The following is an 18,222-nucleotide window of genomic DNA, read 5'->3' as shown; positions in this document are numbered from 1 at the left end:
TATTAAAATACAGACATTTCACTTAAACACAAAGGCCTTGTCTTAGTCTGTAAAAGCCTACCAACCGCAGACAGAGTAGAGCCCCACAAGGCCATGAGGGAGGAGCCACAGTTCTGCCACCTTTGAGTTTCTCACAAAAGCCACATACTCAATAAACCACAGATATTGACTAAGTGGGTGAACTCGATGATGGTCCGTCAATATTTGGTGCCTACCAGTTTCTACAATACACAGACATGCCATGCCTGAAGTCAACCAACAGAGAACAGAGGTTAGTTGGGATCCCAATGGCAGTGTTCTACAGAAGTGATCCAATTTAAGATGCACCTGTTCTAGTAGCTAACCAATATTGATACTAATCCTTTTTTTATAATAATTTCAGCAGAAAAACTGGAGATTATTTAACTGAGTCAGTCAAGGTACTTTGAGAAACAAAATATATAGAAGAAAATACCTACTTCCAAAGTTTTCTTTTACATGTTAAACACTAAAATGTTCTCTAAAGTGATGGTAGGGGCGCCTGGGTGGCTCAGTCGTTAAGCGTCTGCCTTCGGCTCAGGTCATGATCCCAGGGTCCTGGGATCGAGTCCCACATCGAGCTCCCTGCTCAGCGGGAAGCCTGTTTCTCCCTCTCCCACTCCCCCTTCTTGTGTTCCCTCTCTCACTGTGTCTCTCTGTGTCAAATAAATAAATAAAATCTTAAAAATGTTTTTAGTTACATTCCACTTCAATTAAAGACGGTTTTAAGTATTGTTTGGGTGAGATGCTAAGGCCAAATCAGAAGTAAATTATCCCATGCTAGAACACACGAGCATGTTAAATGTTAGCCATGATGCCTGCATGCTAAGGAGTAAAGAAAAGCAAGACTCACCTCAAAGTTGTACTTTTTCATCTGGTTGAAGTGTCTGCAGTACAGATAGAGCATGCCGATGCTGCTGCCCACTGCAATGTAGTCCCCATTGGTATCGAGAGCTGTGAGGTAGACCACAATAGAGCGGAAACCCTTCTGGACCTTTGTGGGAATGGCATTGAGGAGATAGTACAAGGGGCAGAACTCTCTGAACGTAATAGGTTCTGATACTGATGCCATGGCCAAGGTTTTCACAGATGATCTTCAGGCAGGAAAAGGAATGTTTACTTGGCATCTGGGGAAACCTGGGGGCTAAAGAACAAGGCATTATAATTCTTTCGACGTCTAGTCATGCCAAAGAGAAGTCATGTTTAACAGCGGGATCAAGGAACTTGCAAGTGGGTAAAAATTATAGGTGGACCTTAACTGAATGGAGAAAGTAAACCGGTTTCATCAAGATCACTTTGGAGCATTTTAATTCAACAGGCACCTCAATACTGGCTCCTGTGATTTACATTGTGCTAAGTACTATGGAGGAATGGAAAGAAAATTAAAAACAGTTCTTATTCTCAAGTAGTTTATGATCTAGCCAGGCAGGCAAAAGAAACAGTGAAGTTACACAAAACCACATGTGATTAGTGCTAATCTGTGGGTCTTGATGAGAAGAGGGAGAGAGCAATGTGGAAAAGGCTTCACTGGAAACATCCTGAACTATGAAGCCCACCAGGAAGGATGGAACATAGAGAAGAGAAACAGGAAAGACACTGTACCAGGAGAACAATGAACCAATCCTGATGGAGAAATACATTCACTGTGTTGAGAGAGCAGAGAAACATGTCCCCCAGCTGGATGTGTACAGCCTCCTTGATGCCCAGGGCCTCAGTTACACAACTGTTCCACAGTGAGACCAATACCTCTTGGCACTCTGATATCAAAGTTTCCCTCAACAAAGATACTCAGTCCTCACACAGCACGTTGTAATTTATGATGTGCTCAGTCACTCGTTTAATCCTTACCCTACCTGTAAGATCAGTGGTGTCATCCCCAACTTTGAGAGGAAGGTACTGAGGACCCAAGGGTCACAAGACTTGAATCTAGGTTTTCTCCCTTCAAGTCCTGGGCCTTTCCAATCCCACAGTCACTGTTCCGACACACAAGCAGCAGCTACAGGTGGGTGCCCTGTTCCTGATTAGAGCTGGCAGGGTATTTCACTCCTTCAGTTCCATGGAGACTTTTAAGCCCCTCTGGTAAAAACTTGTTGAGATGCCGGATTTATGGTCTGTTGGAACTGTGGGTTTTCTATTTCTATGAGTTGACCAACCTTCTAAGTTCTCTTATAATGAAACTCCCACCCAATTCATTCTCACCCAGGGGCCCTTGCATTGGCTGTTCCTTCTACCTGGAATGCTCTTTCTCTAGGTGTCACTCAGATTTTGCTTCTTCTCGGCATGTAGGTCTCTGCTAAAATGCCCCCTTCTCCACAAGGTCCCACCTGCCCACCCCCTAAAGTGGGCTTCCTACCACCACCACTGAGTACTCTCTATTCCCCTCTCCCTGCTTTACTTTCTCACATATCCTTTTTCTTTGCTGTTGACTGGCTATCTCTGCCTGACTCCCTCTACCATCACTGGTCTGTAAGGCCCACAGGAACAGGACCCACATCTGCTTCACTCACCCCTGTAGCCCCCAGCACCTGGAAAAAGATCAGGCATAACAGAGGCACTCAGTAAGTATTTATTGAATAGCTGAATGAGTTATATGAAAGGAAAATTTTCAAGGAAGGAACAAGTGACAAGAATGGAAGACTAGCAAAATACCATCTTTTCTCCAATATGGCCCCAATTCAACGCTGGAATAATAATCCCCTGCATCTATATGGCATATCCAGTGTTCTAAGCATTTTTAGACTCCTGTTTTGTTTGATAATCACAATAGTCAATACAGCGAAGCAAGCAAGGTAATTTATCCTAAAGGTAATAATAAGAATCCTATCCCTCTGTGATGGTTAAGAAAACTCTTGTAGCAGAGGCTGAAGCTCTGGGAGGTTCAGAAATTTGCCCAAGCTCCCATAGCTTTAAAGGCCTAGTGCAGGGATGCCCGGGTGGCTCAGTCATTAAGTGTCTGCCTTCAGCTCAGGTCCTGATCCCAGGGTCCTGGGATTGAGCCCCGCATCAGGCTCCCTGCTCCGCGGGAAGCCTGCTTCTCCCTCTCCCACTCCCCCTGTTTGTGTTCCCTCTCTCACAGTGTCTCTCTCTGTCAAATTAATAAATAAATAAAATCTTTAAAATCAATCAATCAATCAATCAATGCTTAGTGCAACAGGTATCTGGCTGGTGAATGCTGGTTCTGTGCGTACGGCAGCACAGCTCATAAACTTACACCTTTTTAAGAGCAACACCAATCTTTGGTTTATGCAAGTACTCCAGAAAGGTGGGCAAGGCTTGCAAGATGCAGAAATCAAATGAAAATGAAATGGCTCTTAGGCAAACTCAAGGGAGAACAGTTGCTGACAGACATGGTGGGAAAGGAGGTAGGTCACTTAAGGACACAGGACACTAACCCTGGAACAGGGACAGCAGCAGCAGTAATGGTAACAGCTAATGATGTCACATCACAGAAACTATCCTTAGCACACTAACTTGTGAAATCCTCACAAAAAATCCTAGGAGGTCAGGACCACTGTTATCTCCATTTTATAGATGAGGAAAACTACTCCCATTTCAACAATCTTCTCTCCAGCTTCAAGTACAAGGGCAGCATAGGAAAAAGAAAGGCTTTATTTCTTCAATGAGTCTGTGCATGCAAACACATTGATACGTCATAATTTACATAATGTTTTTAAAATGAAATCTTTTATAACAGTCATAAATGTTTACTGTCAAAAAATGTTTACTGTCAAAAAATTGGAATATGGAAAATTACAAAGAACTAAATAACTACTACTCATAATCCCCTTGTACAGAGATATGCTATAGGTACAGAGAGCCATAGACCCGTGTGCAGACACACACTTGATAAATCACAAGCATTTGCCATGTTATTAAATATTCCCCTAGAACATGATTTTTAAGACTCTATAAATAAACTGCAGAGGACACACTGTATACATAAACCAAAATTTTCCCATCCAAAATGTTTTACTTTCTGCTTCAGCGGACAAGATCTCCTAGGAAGCAAGTGGAAATACTAAGCACCTCACAAATGTCAGCTGGTACTATTTTCCTCCTTTAAAAGGCATTTTCCGCAAAGTAGCTTTGTCAAATTATGACACTTATATTTTAAAAATTAATTCACTTGATTTGATATTATTCACTGACAGCCCCATAATCTCCATACAAGAGGGGATTTGAGATTGCAGTCTGGTTAGAAGAAGGCCAGAGGATTTACCTTGAAACTCATTTGCAGAGCAGGCACACTATTCTAACTTGGATTACATGTTTATTTGTGGTGGCTTACTGGGTATTAATGGATAATAGAGAAGATCAGAATCCCTGCAGTCATCTCTTTGGCACAATCAATAATACTATCAACTTCAATTTTTTTTAAAGATTTATTTATTTATTTGAGAGAGTGAGAATGAGAGAGAGAGAGTACATGGTGGGGGAGGGTCAGAGGGAGAAGCAGGCTCCTCGCTGAGCAGGGAGCCCAATGCGGGACTCAATCCTGGGACTCCGGGATCATGACCCGAGCTGAAGGCAGTCGCCTAACCAACTGAGCCACCCAGGCGCCCCTCAGTTTTTTTTTTTAAGATTTTATTTGCGAGAGAATGAGAGACAGAGAGCATAAGAGGGAGGAGGGTCAGACGGAGAAGCAGACTCCCCGCTGAGCAGGGAGCCCGATGTGGGACTCAATCCCAGGACTCCAGGATCATGACCTGAGCCGAAGGCAGTCGCTCAACCAACTGAGCCACCCAGGCGCCCAGTACTACCAACTTCAAAAATGTATAAGGATCCCTCCCTCACTTACCAGGTCCCAGCAGGGATTAAAAATTATCATAATTCTGTGGCAGGTAATGGGCAGTATAATCAAATTTTGAATCAAATTTTCAAGCTAAAATCCTAGCATTCATCCCTGACTTCTCCTTCTCCCTCTCCTTCACCCCTACAACAACCCCTCACCTCATTCCATTTGCTCTATCTCCTAACCTACCTCACACCTGGCCCCTTCTCACCATCTCTGTGGCCATGCCCAAGATGAAGCCATCACACATCTCACATCATCTAATGACTGCTCTCCTGCTTCCACATCTCACCTCTAGAACCTGTGCTCATACATAGCAGTCAGAATGAACTCTGTGACTTCATCAAAATTAATTCTGTGCTCCAAAAAACACCACCAGGACACTGAAAAGACAACTCACAGAACTGGGAAAAGTATTTGTTAATCACATATCTGATAAAACATTTGTACCCAGAATATATAAAGAACTCTTAAATAAATAAACATAATAAATATAGATAATTTAATACATAATAAAAATATAATATTGTACTATTATATAATATAAAAATTAAAATAACAACTTTGTTATAAATAAAACTTATAAAACATACTAACACATTAGCATATATAATAAATATAACTAAATAATAATAAATTTATTATTTATTATATAATAAAAAAACAATTCTTAAATGGGCAAAGGATCTGAATAGACATTTCTCCAGAGAAGACATAAAAATGGCCAATAAGCACAATAAAGATGGTCACGTCATTAATCATCAGGGAAATGCAAAACAAAACCACAATGAGTTATCACTTTAAATACTAAGACGGCTATAATAATAATAATAATAATAATAATAATAAAAGACATATAGGTATTAGCAAGAATGTAAAGAAACTGAAATCCTCATACACTGCTGGTAGAAAATAAAATGATGATACAGCCACTATGAAAAAGTCTAGCAGTTAAACACAGAGTTACCACATAACCCAGCAATACATACATAATAACATAGGTAGACATATGTCTACACAAAAATATTATGAAGGTAATAATATTAAAGGTAAAAATTAAAAACAACACCAACTGTCCATCAAAACAAAATGATAATATATCCATACAATGGAATATTAATCAATAAAAAGGAATGAAGTTCTGACACATGCTATAACATGATGAACCTTGAAAACATGATGCTAAGTGAAATAAGACAGACACACAAAATCACATATTGATTCCATTTATATGAAATGCCCAGAATAAGCAAACCCATACAAACAGAAAGTAAATCAGTGACTGCCTTGGGGTAGAAGACAGGAGTGGGGGTGGGGATGACTGCTAAATGGTATGGGGTTTCTCTTGAGATTGACAAAGTTCTAAAATTGATTGTAGTGATAACCATCACTACATATCTCTGTGATATACTAAAAACCACTGAATTGTACACTTTAAATGAGTAAATTATATGGTATGTAAACTACATCTCAAACTACTATAAAAAGAAGAAACAGCTGTTCAACATCCTAAAAACTTCCATAAACTAGGAATAAAGGGTAATTTCCTAAAAACTTCCATTCATTCATCCATTCATCCTAAAATTTCCATAAACTAGGAATAAAGGGTAATTTCCTCAAGCTGACAAAGAATATCTACAAAAAGCAACAGCTAACATCATACTTAATGGTGAGACACTCAAATCTTCTCCACGAAGATCAGCTACAAGAGAAGGACTTCCTCATGTCACCACTCCTTCTCAACATCATACTGGAAGTTCTAGCTAATGCAATAAGACAAGAAAAAGAAATAAAAAGTATACAATTTAGGGAGGAAGAAATAAAACTGTCTTTGTTTGCAGATGACATGATCATCTGTGTAGAAAGTCTTAATCAACAAAAAACTCCTGACACTAATAAGCAATTATAGCAAGGTTACAATACAACTTAACATACAAAAGCCAACTGCTTTCCTATATATCAGCTATGAACAAGTGGAATTTGAAATTAAAAACACGATTCCATTTACATTAGCACTCCCCAAACTGAAATACTTACATATAAATCTAACATAATATGTACAACATCAATATGAGGAAAACTACAAAACTCCCATGAACAAAATCAGGGAACTAAATAAATGGAAAGATATCCCATGTTCATGGACAGGAAGATTCAATATTGTCCAGATGTCAGTTCTTCCCAACTTGCCCTACAGATTCGATGCAATCCCAATCAAAATCCCAGGCAAATTATTTTGTGGATATCAAAAAAACTATTTTCAAGTGTATATAGAGAGGCAAAGAACCAGAATAGCCAACACAATGTTGAGGGAGAAGAACAAAGTTAGAGGACTGATACTACCCGACTGCCAAACATACTATAAAGCTACAGTAATCAAGACAGTGTGGTGTTGGCAAAAGAAAAAATACACCAATAGAACAAAAGAGAGAGCCCAGAAATAGCCTTGCACAAATATAGTTAACTGATCCTTGACAAAGGAGCAAAGGCAATAAATGGAGCAGAGATAGTCTTTTCAACAAATGGTGCTGGAACAACTGAACATCTACATGCAAAAAAAAAAAAAAATGAATCTGGACACAGACCTTACACTCCTTCACAAAAATTAACTCAAAATGGATCACAGGCTTAAATGTAAAACACAAAACTATGAAACTCCTACAAGAAAATACAGGAGAGGGGTGCTGGGTGGCTCAGTCGGTTAAGTGTCTGCCTTTGGTCGTGATCCTGGGGTCCTGGAATTGAGCCCTGTGTCAGGCTCCCTGCTCAGCCTTTCCCTCTGCTGCTCCCCCTGCTTGTGATCTCTTGCTCCCTTGCTCTCTCTCTTGCTCTCTCTCAAATAAATAAATAAAATCTTTTAAAAAGTACACAAGAGAAAACCTGGATGACTTTGAGTATGGTGATGACATTTTCTATACAACACCAAAGGCATGATCCATGAAAGAAATAACTGATAAGCTAGACTTCATTAAAACTAAAAAGCTCTGCAAAAGACAATCTCAGGGGGAATGAGAAGACAAGCCAGATTGAGAGAAAATATTTGCAAAAGACACATCTGACCAAGGGCTGTTACCCAAAATATACAAAGAACTCTTAAAACTCAACAATAAGAAACAACCCAATTAAAAAATGGGCCAAAGACCTACTAAACACCTCACCAGAGAAGATATACAGATGGCAAATAAACATATGAAAAGGTGTTCTACATCATATGTCATCAGGGAAACGAAAATTAAAATGAGATACATGCCTATTAGAATAGCCAAAATCCCGAACACTGACCACACCAAATGCTAGTGAGGATGTGGTGCAACAGGGACTCTCATTCATTGCTGGTGGGAATGTGAAATGGTACAGTCACTATGGAAGACAATTTGGGTTTTTTTGTTTTGTTTTGTTTTGTTTTACAAAACTAAACAATCTGGGGCACCTAGCTGACAAAGTCTGTAGAGCATGCAACTCTTGATCTTGGGGTCATGAGTTCAAGTCCCATACTGGGCACAGAACCTACTTTAAAAAAAAAATACTAAACTAACTTATTATATCATCCAGCAATTACATTCCTTGGTATTTATCCAAAGGAGATGCAAACTTATGTTCGCATACAAACCTTCACCCAGATATTTATACCAGTTTTATTCACAACTGTCAAAACGTGTAAGCAACTAAGATGTCCTTTAGTAGGTGAATGTATAAATAAACTGCGGTACACTCAGCCAATGGAATATTATTCAGCATTAAAAAGACATGGGCTATTAAGCCATGAAAAGAGAGAGAAACCTTAAATGCATATTACTAAGTGAAAGAAGACAATCTGAAAAGGCTACAACCTGTATTATTCCAACTATGTAACATTCTGGAAAAGGCAAAACTATGGAGACAGTAGAAGATCAATGGCTGTCAGGAGTTGTGGGGGGAGGGAAAGGGATCAATAAACCGAATAAACAAAAGCACAGACTTTCAGGGCAGTTAAAACACTGATACCATAATGACAGACTCATGTCGTTATACATTTGTCCAAACCCACAGGATGTGCCCGACCAAAAGTGAGCCCTAACGTAAATGATGGGCTCTGGTTGATTATGATGTGTCAGTGTAGGTTCATCAGTTTAATAAATGTTTTAATGTTGATACCGGGGGAGGCCCTGCATGCGTAGGGGCAGGGGTATATGAGAAATCTCTATTTTCTCTTCAACTTTGCTGTGCACCTCAAACTGCTCTGAAAAAAAGTCTTTTTTTTTTTTCAATAAGAGTTCTTTGAAAGAGAAATGGGTGGGTCTCATACTACCCGTCCTATTCAAAATTCCTCAGGGGCTCCCCGATGCTCCCAGAAAAACCCAGTTCCTTTCAGTGGCCTACATAAGGCTCTGTGTGGCCAGCCTTCCTGGCTCCCCCTCACATCCCTGTCCCTCCCCACCTGTCCAAGCTCCTGCTGCACGGACCCACTCTTTCCCTACTCAGGCCTCTAGACCCTCTACTCCAGGGATCTTTCATCTCACTCACAAGCCTGGCCTCACAAAGGGCCTCCCTGAGCCAACAGCTTGCAGTCCCTCGGCCCCTCCTGTCATGTCACCTCGTGTACATCCTTCATATTCTCATCACAAACTTTAGTCCCTTTATTTGCTAAGCAGTTTAATGATCATCACTCACAAAAATATAAGCAACAAATGTAAACCCTAGTACCCTAACAATATCTTTGGCACAGAGTAGATATTCAATAAAGATTTGCTGAATGAATAATGAAATGTTAACTTCAGGTCCTACTGCAGAGAATAGTCTCAATCCAATCTTTAAAATCAGTAATGCTTCCTTGGTCACAAATATTTCCATTAAAAAGACAAAACACCACTCTGCAATATTCTTCTTCTAGTCAGCATGCTTCTCCCCCCGTGGAATCTACCAATCAACCCCCTATATCTGCAAGGGGGTCAGATGATCTTCATGCTGACTGACAGCACCCTAATGCCACCTTGGTGGGCAGTTTCTCAGAACTGGAACAAGGACATCAATACATAGTCTAAATCATTCACTTAGTACTACAGGAACCATGAGTTGCCAGAGCTCTCTTCAACTCAAAAGGTTTAAGGATTGTCTCCAAAATCTCTAGGAAGACAGTTAGTATCCAAGTTATACAATCTATTTTTAAAGTCTGGCTACAACAACTATCATTCTTTTTTTTTTTAAGATGTTATTTATTTATTTGACACAGAGAGAGAGCACGAGCAGGGGGAGCAGCAGGCAGAGGGAGAAGCAGGCCTCCCGCCAAGCAAGGAGCCAGATGCGGGGCTCGATCCCAGGACCCTGGGATCATGACCCGAGCCGAAGGCAGACGCTTAACTTACTGAGCTACCCAGGTGTCCCACATCTATCATTCTTTTAAATGTTAAAATCTCGCGGCTGAGCAAAATGAGACTGAAGCAGTCATTTATCTTCCCGATGAAATTCTGTCAATTCCCTGCTGCCATACCTGTTGGCTGGCTAGCCAGATGAAAACATGGAAGGAGAACATTTTTTAAAAAATGGTCTGGGGGCACCTGGGTGGCAGTCAGTTAATCATCCGACTCTTGATTGCGGCTCAGGTCATGATCTTGGGGCGGTGAGATTGAGCCCTGTGTCGGGCTCTGGGCTCAGCGTGGAGTCTACTTGAGACTCTCTCTCCTTTGTCCCTCCCCTGCACTCTCCCTCTCCCTCTCTCTCAAATAAATAATCTTTAGAAAAACAAATGGTCTGTATCTAACTTGATGCCAGGCCACTCTTCCTTCCACACACTCCACACTGCAGCTGCAATGGGCTTCCTGCCACAGTCCCTGAACATGCCATAACCTGTATGTCTTTGCAAAAACCCCCCCCCCCCCTCCCCCCCCCCCACCCCCCCACACACACTGTAAGAACTAGTTCTCCCCTAGGAAACCTTGGCAGACTCCCTCTGACACTTAGTCGGTCTTTCTCTGCTTTCAGAGAACATTCAGCACCTCATTATCACACAGCAGCCTATCATTTGCTTTCTAGCTTCTCTAAAGGACTGTTTGTAGTCTTCACTCATCTCCTTCTAGTCTATATTTCTTGTGGCGCTTCCAAAGACCAACAGTGTACGGTACAATCAGCACTCAACAACTCTTTGTTACATTAAGCTCTCAAAACACTATGCCAGGATTCCCCAAGGATGACAACCCAAAATAGAAGACCACTCTACCTCAGTTACATCCACCATTATGCAAAAATTCACTGGTCTCTTAAGCCCAGGCCCAAATAATATATTCATTTAAACTGAACACACACTTGGAACAATTGCTCACTTCTACCTCAGCAGCTTGCAGACTACTCCCTTCTTATTCTACCAAGCTCCTTGTGCTTTGCTATATCTAGAAATCTCTCCATGCTTGACACCAAAGCTTGTATTCATTATATGTATAACTGTTACCTGATCTTTCCAAGTTCAATCAACTGCTCTTCCTGATGCTGTTTCCTTCCTTTTTTTCCCCAAGTTCCAGCAGCCATTTTGTCCAAACTATACAAAAGCTATATATATATAAAATAGCCTTCCTCAAACTTCTAAGTGTTACCTTTCTAGGAGAAAACTGGAAAACAAATCCAGAAGTCAATCTTCTATTGAAAAAGACAATGTGGCTACAAAATAACTTAAACCTAAGAAAGCTACTTACTAGTCACCCCTTCAGAAGGACTACCCTTATCCCATCTTCCCCACTACAGTCTCAAAGCCGGTCCTGAAAACTCAGGTAGAACATCCCCTATACCTGCACAGGCTGGTTCTCCGATTAGAAAGCTCCCTGAGGGCAGGGACTGGGACCACAGCACCCCTAGAACCCGGTGTGCGGCTGACATACAAGGGACCCCAAATAATACCCGGTGAATGAACGAACATGGGATGTATCAAAAAAAACCCCGCAAGGTCAGAGGCTTATCAAGGTGCACTTTGCTAGTGTGAGAGAGTACAAAAAGCCTTGAAGCTTAGAAGACCAGGAGACAATGGCGACTACAAAATACATGGCTTTACTCCCAGATTCCGCCCATGCTGGGTTTACAAGAAGGGAGTCGACCCCAAGTGCAACTCCTCACTCCAGCAGATAAAGCAAGGGGACCCCACATTCTGCCAAGAGACGGAAAAGAAGGAACAGAACAGAGTAAGGTTCCGGAGTCTCAGTGAGAAAGTGAGGAAGAACCAAGAGCGGGGAAGAGAAGTGGAAGCAGGGCATGTGGGTAACTGCAGTAGGGGCTACTCCTTATTGAAACGTGTCAGGTGCCAGGCGCTGTGCTCAGCACTCTACAGGCACTGACCCATTTGATCCTCCCACCAACACAGAGGTAGAAACCGTTGTCACCTCCTTTTGCCGATGATGAAACCGCAGCGTAGCGAGGTGGTATCACTTGCCCCGAGCACACAGCTAGGAAGGGGCAAGTGCTGTGACCCGAATCTGGGTCTGACTCCAGGGTCCTCCGCTAGTACCTATTCTGCCTCCCAGGTCCTAACGCAGCACTGAGGGAGGAGTCCTTCATTTATCCACTTAACGAACACCTCCTGAGCGCCTACTGGGTACGCGCCAAGGTCTGTGCCAGCAGCGCCGGTGCGCGGAGTTAGGGACCGGACTGGCAGGGTCGGGGGACGGAACGCAAAGTCAATCACGAGACGCCGGCGCTTGGAGCCGCGGGCCGGCAGGCAGGGGGCCGAGGGATGAGGGATGACGGCCGAGGGATGAGAGCCGAGGGTGCGGCAGAGGGGAGGGAACGCGCCGAGTGGGAGGAGCGAGGGCCGGGGGAGGGTGTCGGCGGGCCAGCGGGGCCGAGGACGCGTGGGCGACCCCCGCCGCCGTCGGCGGACCGCTGGCTTCTGCCAGGCGCCTCAAGGGCTGTGGCATTCGGGCTCGGCCACCCGGCGCGGGCGACGCGGGGGGCTGGGAACGGGGGCGAGACGGACTGTGCGACCCTGAGGCGCCGAGGTCAGGGCAGGGCGGCCTGGGGGAGATGTGAGCGGCGGCGGGAAGGCCGAGAGGGGGGCGCGGGCCGGACGGCGGGGGCAGCGGGGCCGACAGCGGCATCGCCGGACTCACCTCCCGCGGCGGCCCCTCCGGACTCGTCGGCCCGGCCCGGCCGGAGGAGGTGGGGACGGACTCCGGGCCGCGGGGGCTGCCGGGAGCCCGTTCCCTGGGCAACCGGGCCGACACCGCTGAGCGACGGCCAGGGGCTAGAGCGGCAGAGCCGCAAGTGGCGGCTGGCCAGCGGAGCGGCGCGGAAGAGACGCCAGCACGCTTCCGGCGGGCGTGGGCGGGGCTTCGGCTCCTTCCCGGGATATCCGCGGACGCATGGCAGGTGCGTGCGACGGGTCGGGTCCCCGGGGCAGGGAGGGCGTGAGAGGCCCGGCTTGGCCTGCGCGTTGGGCCGGGGGCCGGGAGCGTCCCGGCGTGAATGGGGGTCCCTGCCTTGGCCCAGCCCAGCCCGCTGGCCTCGCGCATGCTCGGCGGTCGGCCCGGGATCCGGTCAGTCTGGCCGAGCCTCGGTTTTTCTCACGCGTAGAACTACTTGTAGGGAGAGGAGTGTCAGCAGATCCGGACCCCCAGGTTGTAATGGTCACTGTAAACTAGGATTAGCAGAGTATATGGGGTGCCAAGCCTTGCATGCCCAGCTCCTCCCAAAACCTTTCCCTGAATTTCCTCAGCATTACCCGCACAGAGCTTTTTGCTGGTAATAAAAGCTGTCACTCAGCCAGTGCTCACTGTGTGCCAAGTAGTGTCCCAAGTGCTTTAGGTGGGTCAGCTCGTTTGAGCCTCACAGGCATCCCATGTAGTAATGTGCACAGATTGGGAGCCGCGGCCCCGAAGGCATAAGGGAGGTAGCCACTATGCCTAACCTCACTCAGCTCTGTGCTGTGACCCTGGCTACTGGTCTCTTTCCCCACTGGCCTGAGTTTCTTGAAGTTAGAGAGCCCCTGTGTTTTTGGTTCCTAAATATGTGCTGGGTATGGAACAGACAGAGAATGAATCAGATGGGGTCTTCACCCTCAAGGAGCCCCTACTGGAGGAGAGAAAGCCTTAGAGGATTATAGTGCAGGTAATAAGGACGATTTCTCCATTTAACACATTTTATTCAACACCTACTGTGTGCTGAGGTTAGGAGAGGGAACAAGACATAGTCACTGCTCCGGTGGACTTACAGTCCAGCAGGGAATATAGACATTACACAAGCAAATATACCGTGCTGGTGAGTGTCAGCGATAGCTGAAGAAGAGGTTGTTTCAGATATCCAGTGCAATGAGTTCTAACCCAACCTGGGAGATCCAGGAAGATTTCCTTGTGGAAGGAGTGACTTTCTGAAAACCTAAATCAGATCATGTCACTTTCTTGCTCAGAGCTTCTTGCTTCCTTTCCACTGACTTGGAATAAATCTAAACTATCTTGGTCTGTAAGGTTCTAGTTGCTTGACTGCCCCCTCACCTAGCCCCCCTCCCCACCATTCTCTTCTAGGTGATGTGGGGTTATCGATCGCAAAGGTTAAGAAAGAATTTTTGGAATGTTGCATGGTGCAACTTAGTAAGTTTATTTGAGTAGCATGGGGACAGGACCTGTGGGCAGAAAGGGCTGCATTTTTGCTGTATGAAGCTGGTGGTTATATGCTTACTGGTCAAGAGGGAGGAGACATGCAGGGAGTATTATCATAAATGTTTCTCTGAATTTCTACTCATAAAACTATTTTCGCAAGATTCCTCTGGTGCTTATCATTCAGTTCAGTATTAACTATCGGTGAGATTTACAGGCAGTCATGAGACCCTTTAAGAATGTAGCAGCCAGCACATACTTGATCCTTGTTGGAACTATGTAGGCTAAAGGTCAGTCTTCCGGGCTAAAGGTGAACATTTTACTCCTTCTGTCCGTCATCATAGACGTACTGGTCTTGCTTAGTTTTTCAGACTCACCAAGCTCATTCTCACATTAGGACCCATACTACTGACCTCTCATCATTCAGGTTCTGGCCTAAATGACATCTCTTCAGGGGTTCACTCTAACCCAAGACCCCATTTTCTTTTCTACATGGCACTTACCATGATCTAAATTGATCATGGTCATCTGGTTGTCTATTATCCACTTCCTCTTTGGAAAGTAAATTCCATGAAAATGGTCCTGGTATGTCTCATTCAGTCACTTGATCCCCCATGCCTGGCATATGGTTGGTGAGTTGTATAAGTAAAGAATAAAGGGATATTTAAATAAGCAGAGCCTTAAAGGATACTAGGAGTTAGCCCAGTGAGTGGGGACATACATGGACAGGAGAAATATTCTAGATCAGATAGCCCTAAGGCATAGAGAGCAAGCTGGGAGAAGCTGGAGAAGTGGTAAATAGGACTTACATAACAGGCTGTGATTGTGGTTTATAATAAGAAGTAAATATTAGGTCTTTGTCCTATTCTTGGCAGAGAGGTAAAACCCTTGGTGTTTCTGAAGTGTGAGAGTGAGCAAGGTGTCTTTTGTTAGGTTGATGAAGTAACTTTTGGGAAGCCCCTAGGTAACCTTTGGATGGGGCCTGGTTCCCACGTGCACACACACCAATCATGTGATTGAAGGGTTGGAACTTTCAGTCCCACCTACCTTCCCCATGTCCCCAGGGAAGAGGGGCTGGAGGTTGAATCAATGGGCAGTGCCCAGTGAATTAATCAACCAAGCCTGTGTAATGAAGTCTCCATAGAAGCCCACAATGATGGGATTTGGGGAGCTCCAGTTTGGTGAACACATGGAGATTTGAGGAGAGTGGTGTGCTCAGAGAGCACGGAGACTCCATACCCCTTTCCACATACCTTGCTCTATGCATCTCTTCCATCTGGCTGTTTCTGATAGAAGAAATATATATATATATATATATATAATTTTATATATATATTTGCTCTCCAACTAAGACCATAAATTTGTTAACTTTAAACAGCAAATTTGGAACAGGCAAGCTATGGTGAACTCTGGCAAGTTGGAAGGGACAAAGGGAAGGTCAGCTTTCCTTAGGTTTTAGGAGGAAACTGGGGAGAGTTGTAAACAAAAGTGTACTGGAGAAGAACAAGAGTTCAAGGTTGTAGTGGTTTTTGCACAGTGGTTTCTCCATTGGGTATAGGAGGTGGTTAGTGCATTATTGCTGGGGCTCTTCCTTCCTTTTCTTAAAAGCAGGAGATAAAATTCCTATGTGAAGTATGTCCTCCCTTGTTGAGACCATTCTTACCTTCTTTACTGCTGCTGGTTGTGCAGGCTACAACAAGTGGTGCGCGTGTGAGCAGCCCCCTCTCCAGGGCTTCCTGACTCTATTTTTAAATGAGGTTTCTTTTATTTTCACATTTCCCCCTTGTGATCAAGGTCTTTGCTCAAAAACATCACTTTATCAAGAGTCAGTTTTTCTGCATTTAGTGGCTTTGTCCACTTTCCTGGTTGTCCTGTCCTGTGTCACAGGGAAAGTGCGTAACGACTGGAAACCATTGAGGCCACGTGTGAATGACAAGAAAGGGTAGGAAGGAGACCTCAGCACTTAGCATCTAAAATCTCTGTCTTGGGGTGCCTGGGTGGCTCAGTCAGTAAAGCGTCTGCCTTTGGCTCAGGTCATGATCTCAGGGTCCTGGGGTCGAGTTGCGCATCGGGCTCCTTGCTCAGCGGGGAGCCTGCTTCCTCTCCCTCTGCTGCTCCCCCTGCTTGTGCTCTCTCCTCTCTCTCTCTCTCTCAAATAAATAAATAAATAAAATCTTTTTTTAAAAAAAAGGCAGAATTAAAAATAGTATGACAAATCCAGTATGACGGTTCTAAACCAGGAGCTCAAACCTGAAGGTAACCAGCAAAATAGATCAAAAGACTAGGGGTCATTAGGTGAAATTCGTTGTCATCTGTGCTCTTGTTCCCTGATCTTGTGTAAGTGGGTTTCTATTTCTCCAGAGGTATTTATCCAGGTGCAACAGGTGGTATTTGCTACCGCACAAATGCCTCCTTGTCCAGCAAGTAGATTGTCCAAAATTCTTTTATTTATTTATTTATTTTTTAGATTTTATTTATTTATTTGAGAGAGAGAGAGAGCAGAGCAGGAGGGAGGGGCAGAGAGAGGAGCAGGATCCCTGCTGAGCAGGGAGGCTGACAGGACGTGACGCTTGATCCCAGGACCCTGAGATCATGAGCTGAGCAGAAGGCAGACACTTAACCGACTGAGGCACCCAGGTGCCCCTGTCCAAAACTCCTTTAGCCAACAAGTCACGTGGTCATTGTTGGGCTGTCTTGCTTTGGCTGCGGAGTCAGCTACCTCTCCTAATGTTAGGGAGAGATTTCTGATCACGTGATCATTGGCACTTACTCCGACCCGAGGGGAAAAGCCTCCCTACAGAGGTAAACCAGGAGTCATATATGCCCCCTGAAGTTCCTGGTTAAGAGAGCCATGGAGGCCTAATGGGGCAGGCCGGCGGAGGCCTCTGGTTTGTGATGAAAGTTAACAATAAACAATAAACATTGACTTCCAAGCTGCCAACTGTCTAAGCATTCCTATGCCCATGGGAAATGCTGTCCCCTGTAAACAAAAATGAAACCAGGTGGTGCACAGGGGACTCCAGCTAAGGTCTGGTTATTGATAGATTTATTAGCTGGAATTTCCTGACTGGCCTTTTCAAGCCAGGGATTGGAGGAGTTGGGATGACATTCTGTGAGAGGCTATTCCTTCATTAAAGGGTCTTTTCTAGAAACTGCAAAGAGGCATAAACTTGTTTGTATTTGCCTTGGGTGCAGGGAGACAGATCGCACTTACATAAGGAAAAGAATGTGGGACTGTACAATGGCAAAGATGGAGGGATTTAACTGAGCTAGCATGGTTACAACTGGGGAAAGGCTGAAACAAGTATGGGAACGCCCAGTCATAATAGCCTAACTGGATAGGTAACATCTATAGTCTTGCAGGCGTAATCTACAGTGGCATTTGGGACTACAAAGAAATTGGTTATAGGCAAGACCAAGGGGTCTCTGACATTGTGAACAGATCAGAGCTTCTGGTGACAGGTCCAATAGTCAGAAAGCTTTCCTTCTTTTGTGGGGGATTGGGAATTGTAATTGGGGCACTGTCTTTCCAAGAGGGGGTGAGGGTCATCTGGGTGGCTCAGTCAGTTGGGCATCCAACTCTTGGTTTCGGCTCAGGTCATGCTCTCCAGGTCATGAGATTGAACCCTGCAGGAGTCCAGTCCTGCCAGAGACTCTTACTTCACTACTACTACTTCTTCTTCTTCTTCTTCTTCTTCTTTCTTCTTTCTTCTTCTTCTTCTTCTTCTTCTTCTTCTTCTTCTTCTTCTTCTTCTTCTTCTTCTTCTTCTTTTCTTCTTCTTCTTCTTCTTCTTCTTCTTCTTCTTCTTCTTCTTCTTCTTCTTCTTCTTCTTCTTCTTTCTTCTTCTTCTTCTTCTTCTTCTT

General features: G+C 44.3%; 2 protein-coding genes across 7 annotated transcripts in view; one reads left to right on the top strand and one right to left on the bottom strand.

Annotated features, from left to right (window-relative positions):
* Positions 1-13,012, bottom strand: part of TECPR2 (tectonin beta-propeller repeat containing 2) — a 99,103-nt gene extending 86,091 nt beyond the window's left edge. For 2 of the 5 annotated variants that reach the window (XM_025869326.2, XM_025869329.2), the window contains exons 1-2: positions 12,877-13,012; positions 872-1,162 (exon numbers count right to left, since the gene is read on the bottom strand). In XM_025869326.2, the coding sequence (XP_025725111.1) occupies positions 872-1,090 (219 nt within the window). In that variant the 5' untranslated portion in view covers positions 1,091-1,162; positions 12,877-13,012. Of the gene's footprint in view, positions 1-871; positions 1,163-6,473; positions 6,574-12,150; positions 12,392-12,876 lie in introns of those variants that run through there. The other 3 variants (XM_073895906.1, XM_073895904.1, XM_025869328.2) reach the window with 3 other exon arrangements.
* CINP (cyclin dependent kinase 2 interacting protein) overlaps positions 12,999-18,222 on the top strand; it is a 20,226-nt gene continuing 15,002 nt past the window's right edge. For both annotated transcript variants that reach the window (XM_025869330.2, XM_073895908.1), the window contains exon 1: positions 12,999-13,135. In XM_025869330.2, coding sequence (XP_025725115.1) covers positions 13,129-13,135 — 7 coding nt within the window. In that variant the 5' untranslated portion in view covers positions 12,999-13,128. The remainder of the gene's footprint in view (positions 13,136-18,222) is intronic.

The sequence above is a fragment of the Callorhinus ursinus genome, unplaced genomic scaffold (assembly GCF_003265705.2).
Source record: "Callorhinus ursinus isolate GAN/ISIS: 27379988/994484 unplaced genomic scaffold, GSC_fseal_2.0 scaffold8, whole genome shotgun sequence".
NCBI classification, from domain to species: Eukaryota; Metazoa; Chordata; class Mammalia; order Carnivora; family Otariidae; genus Callorhinus; species Callorhinus ursinus.
This window is presented reverse-complemented; position numbering and strand designations above follow the sequence as displayed.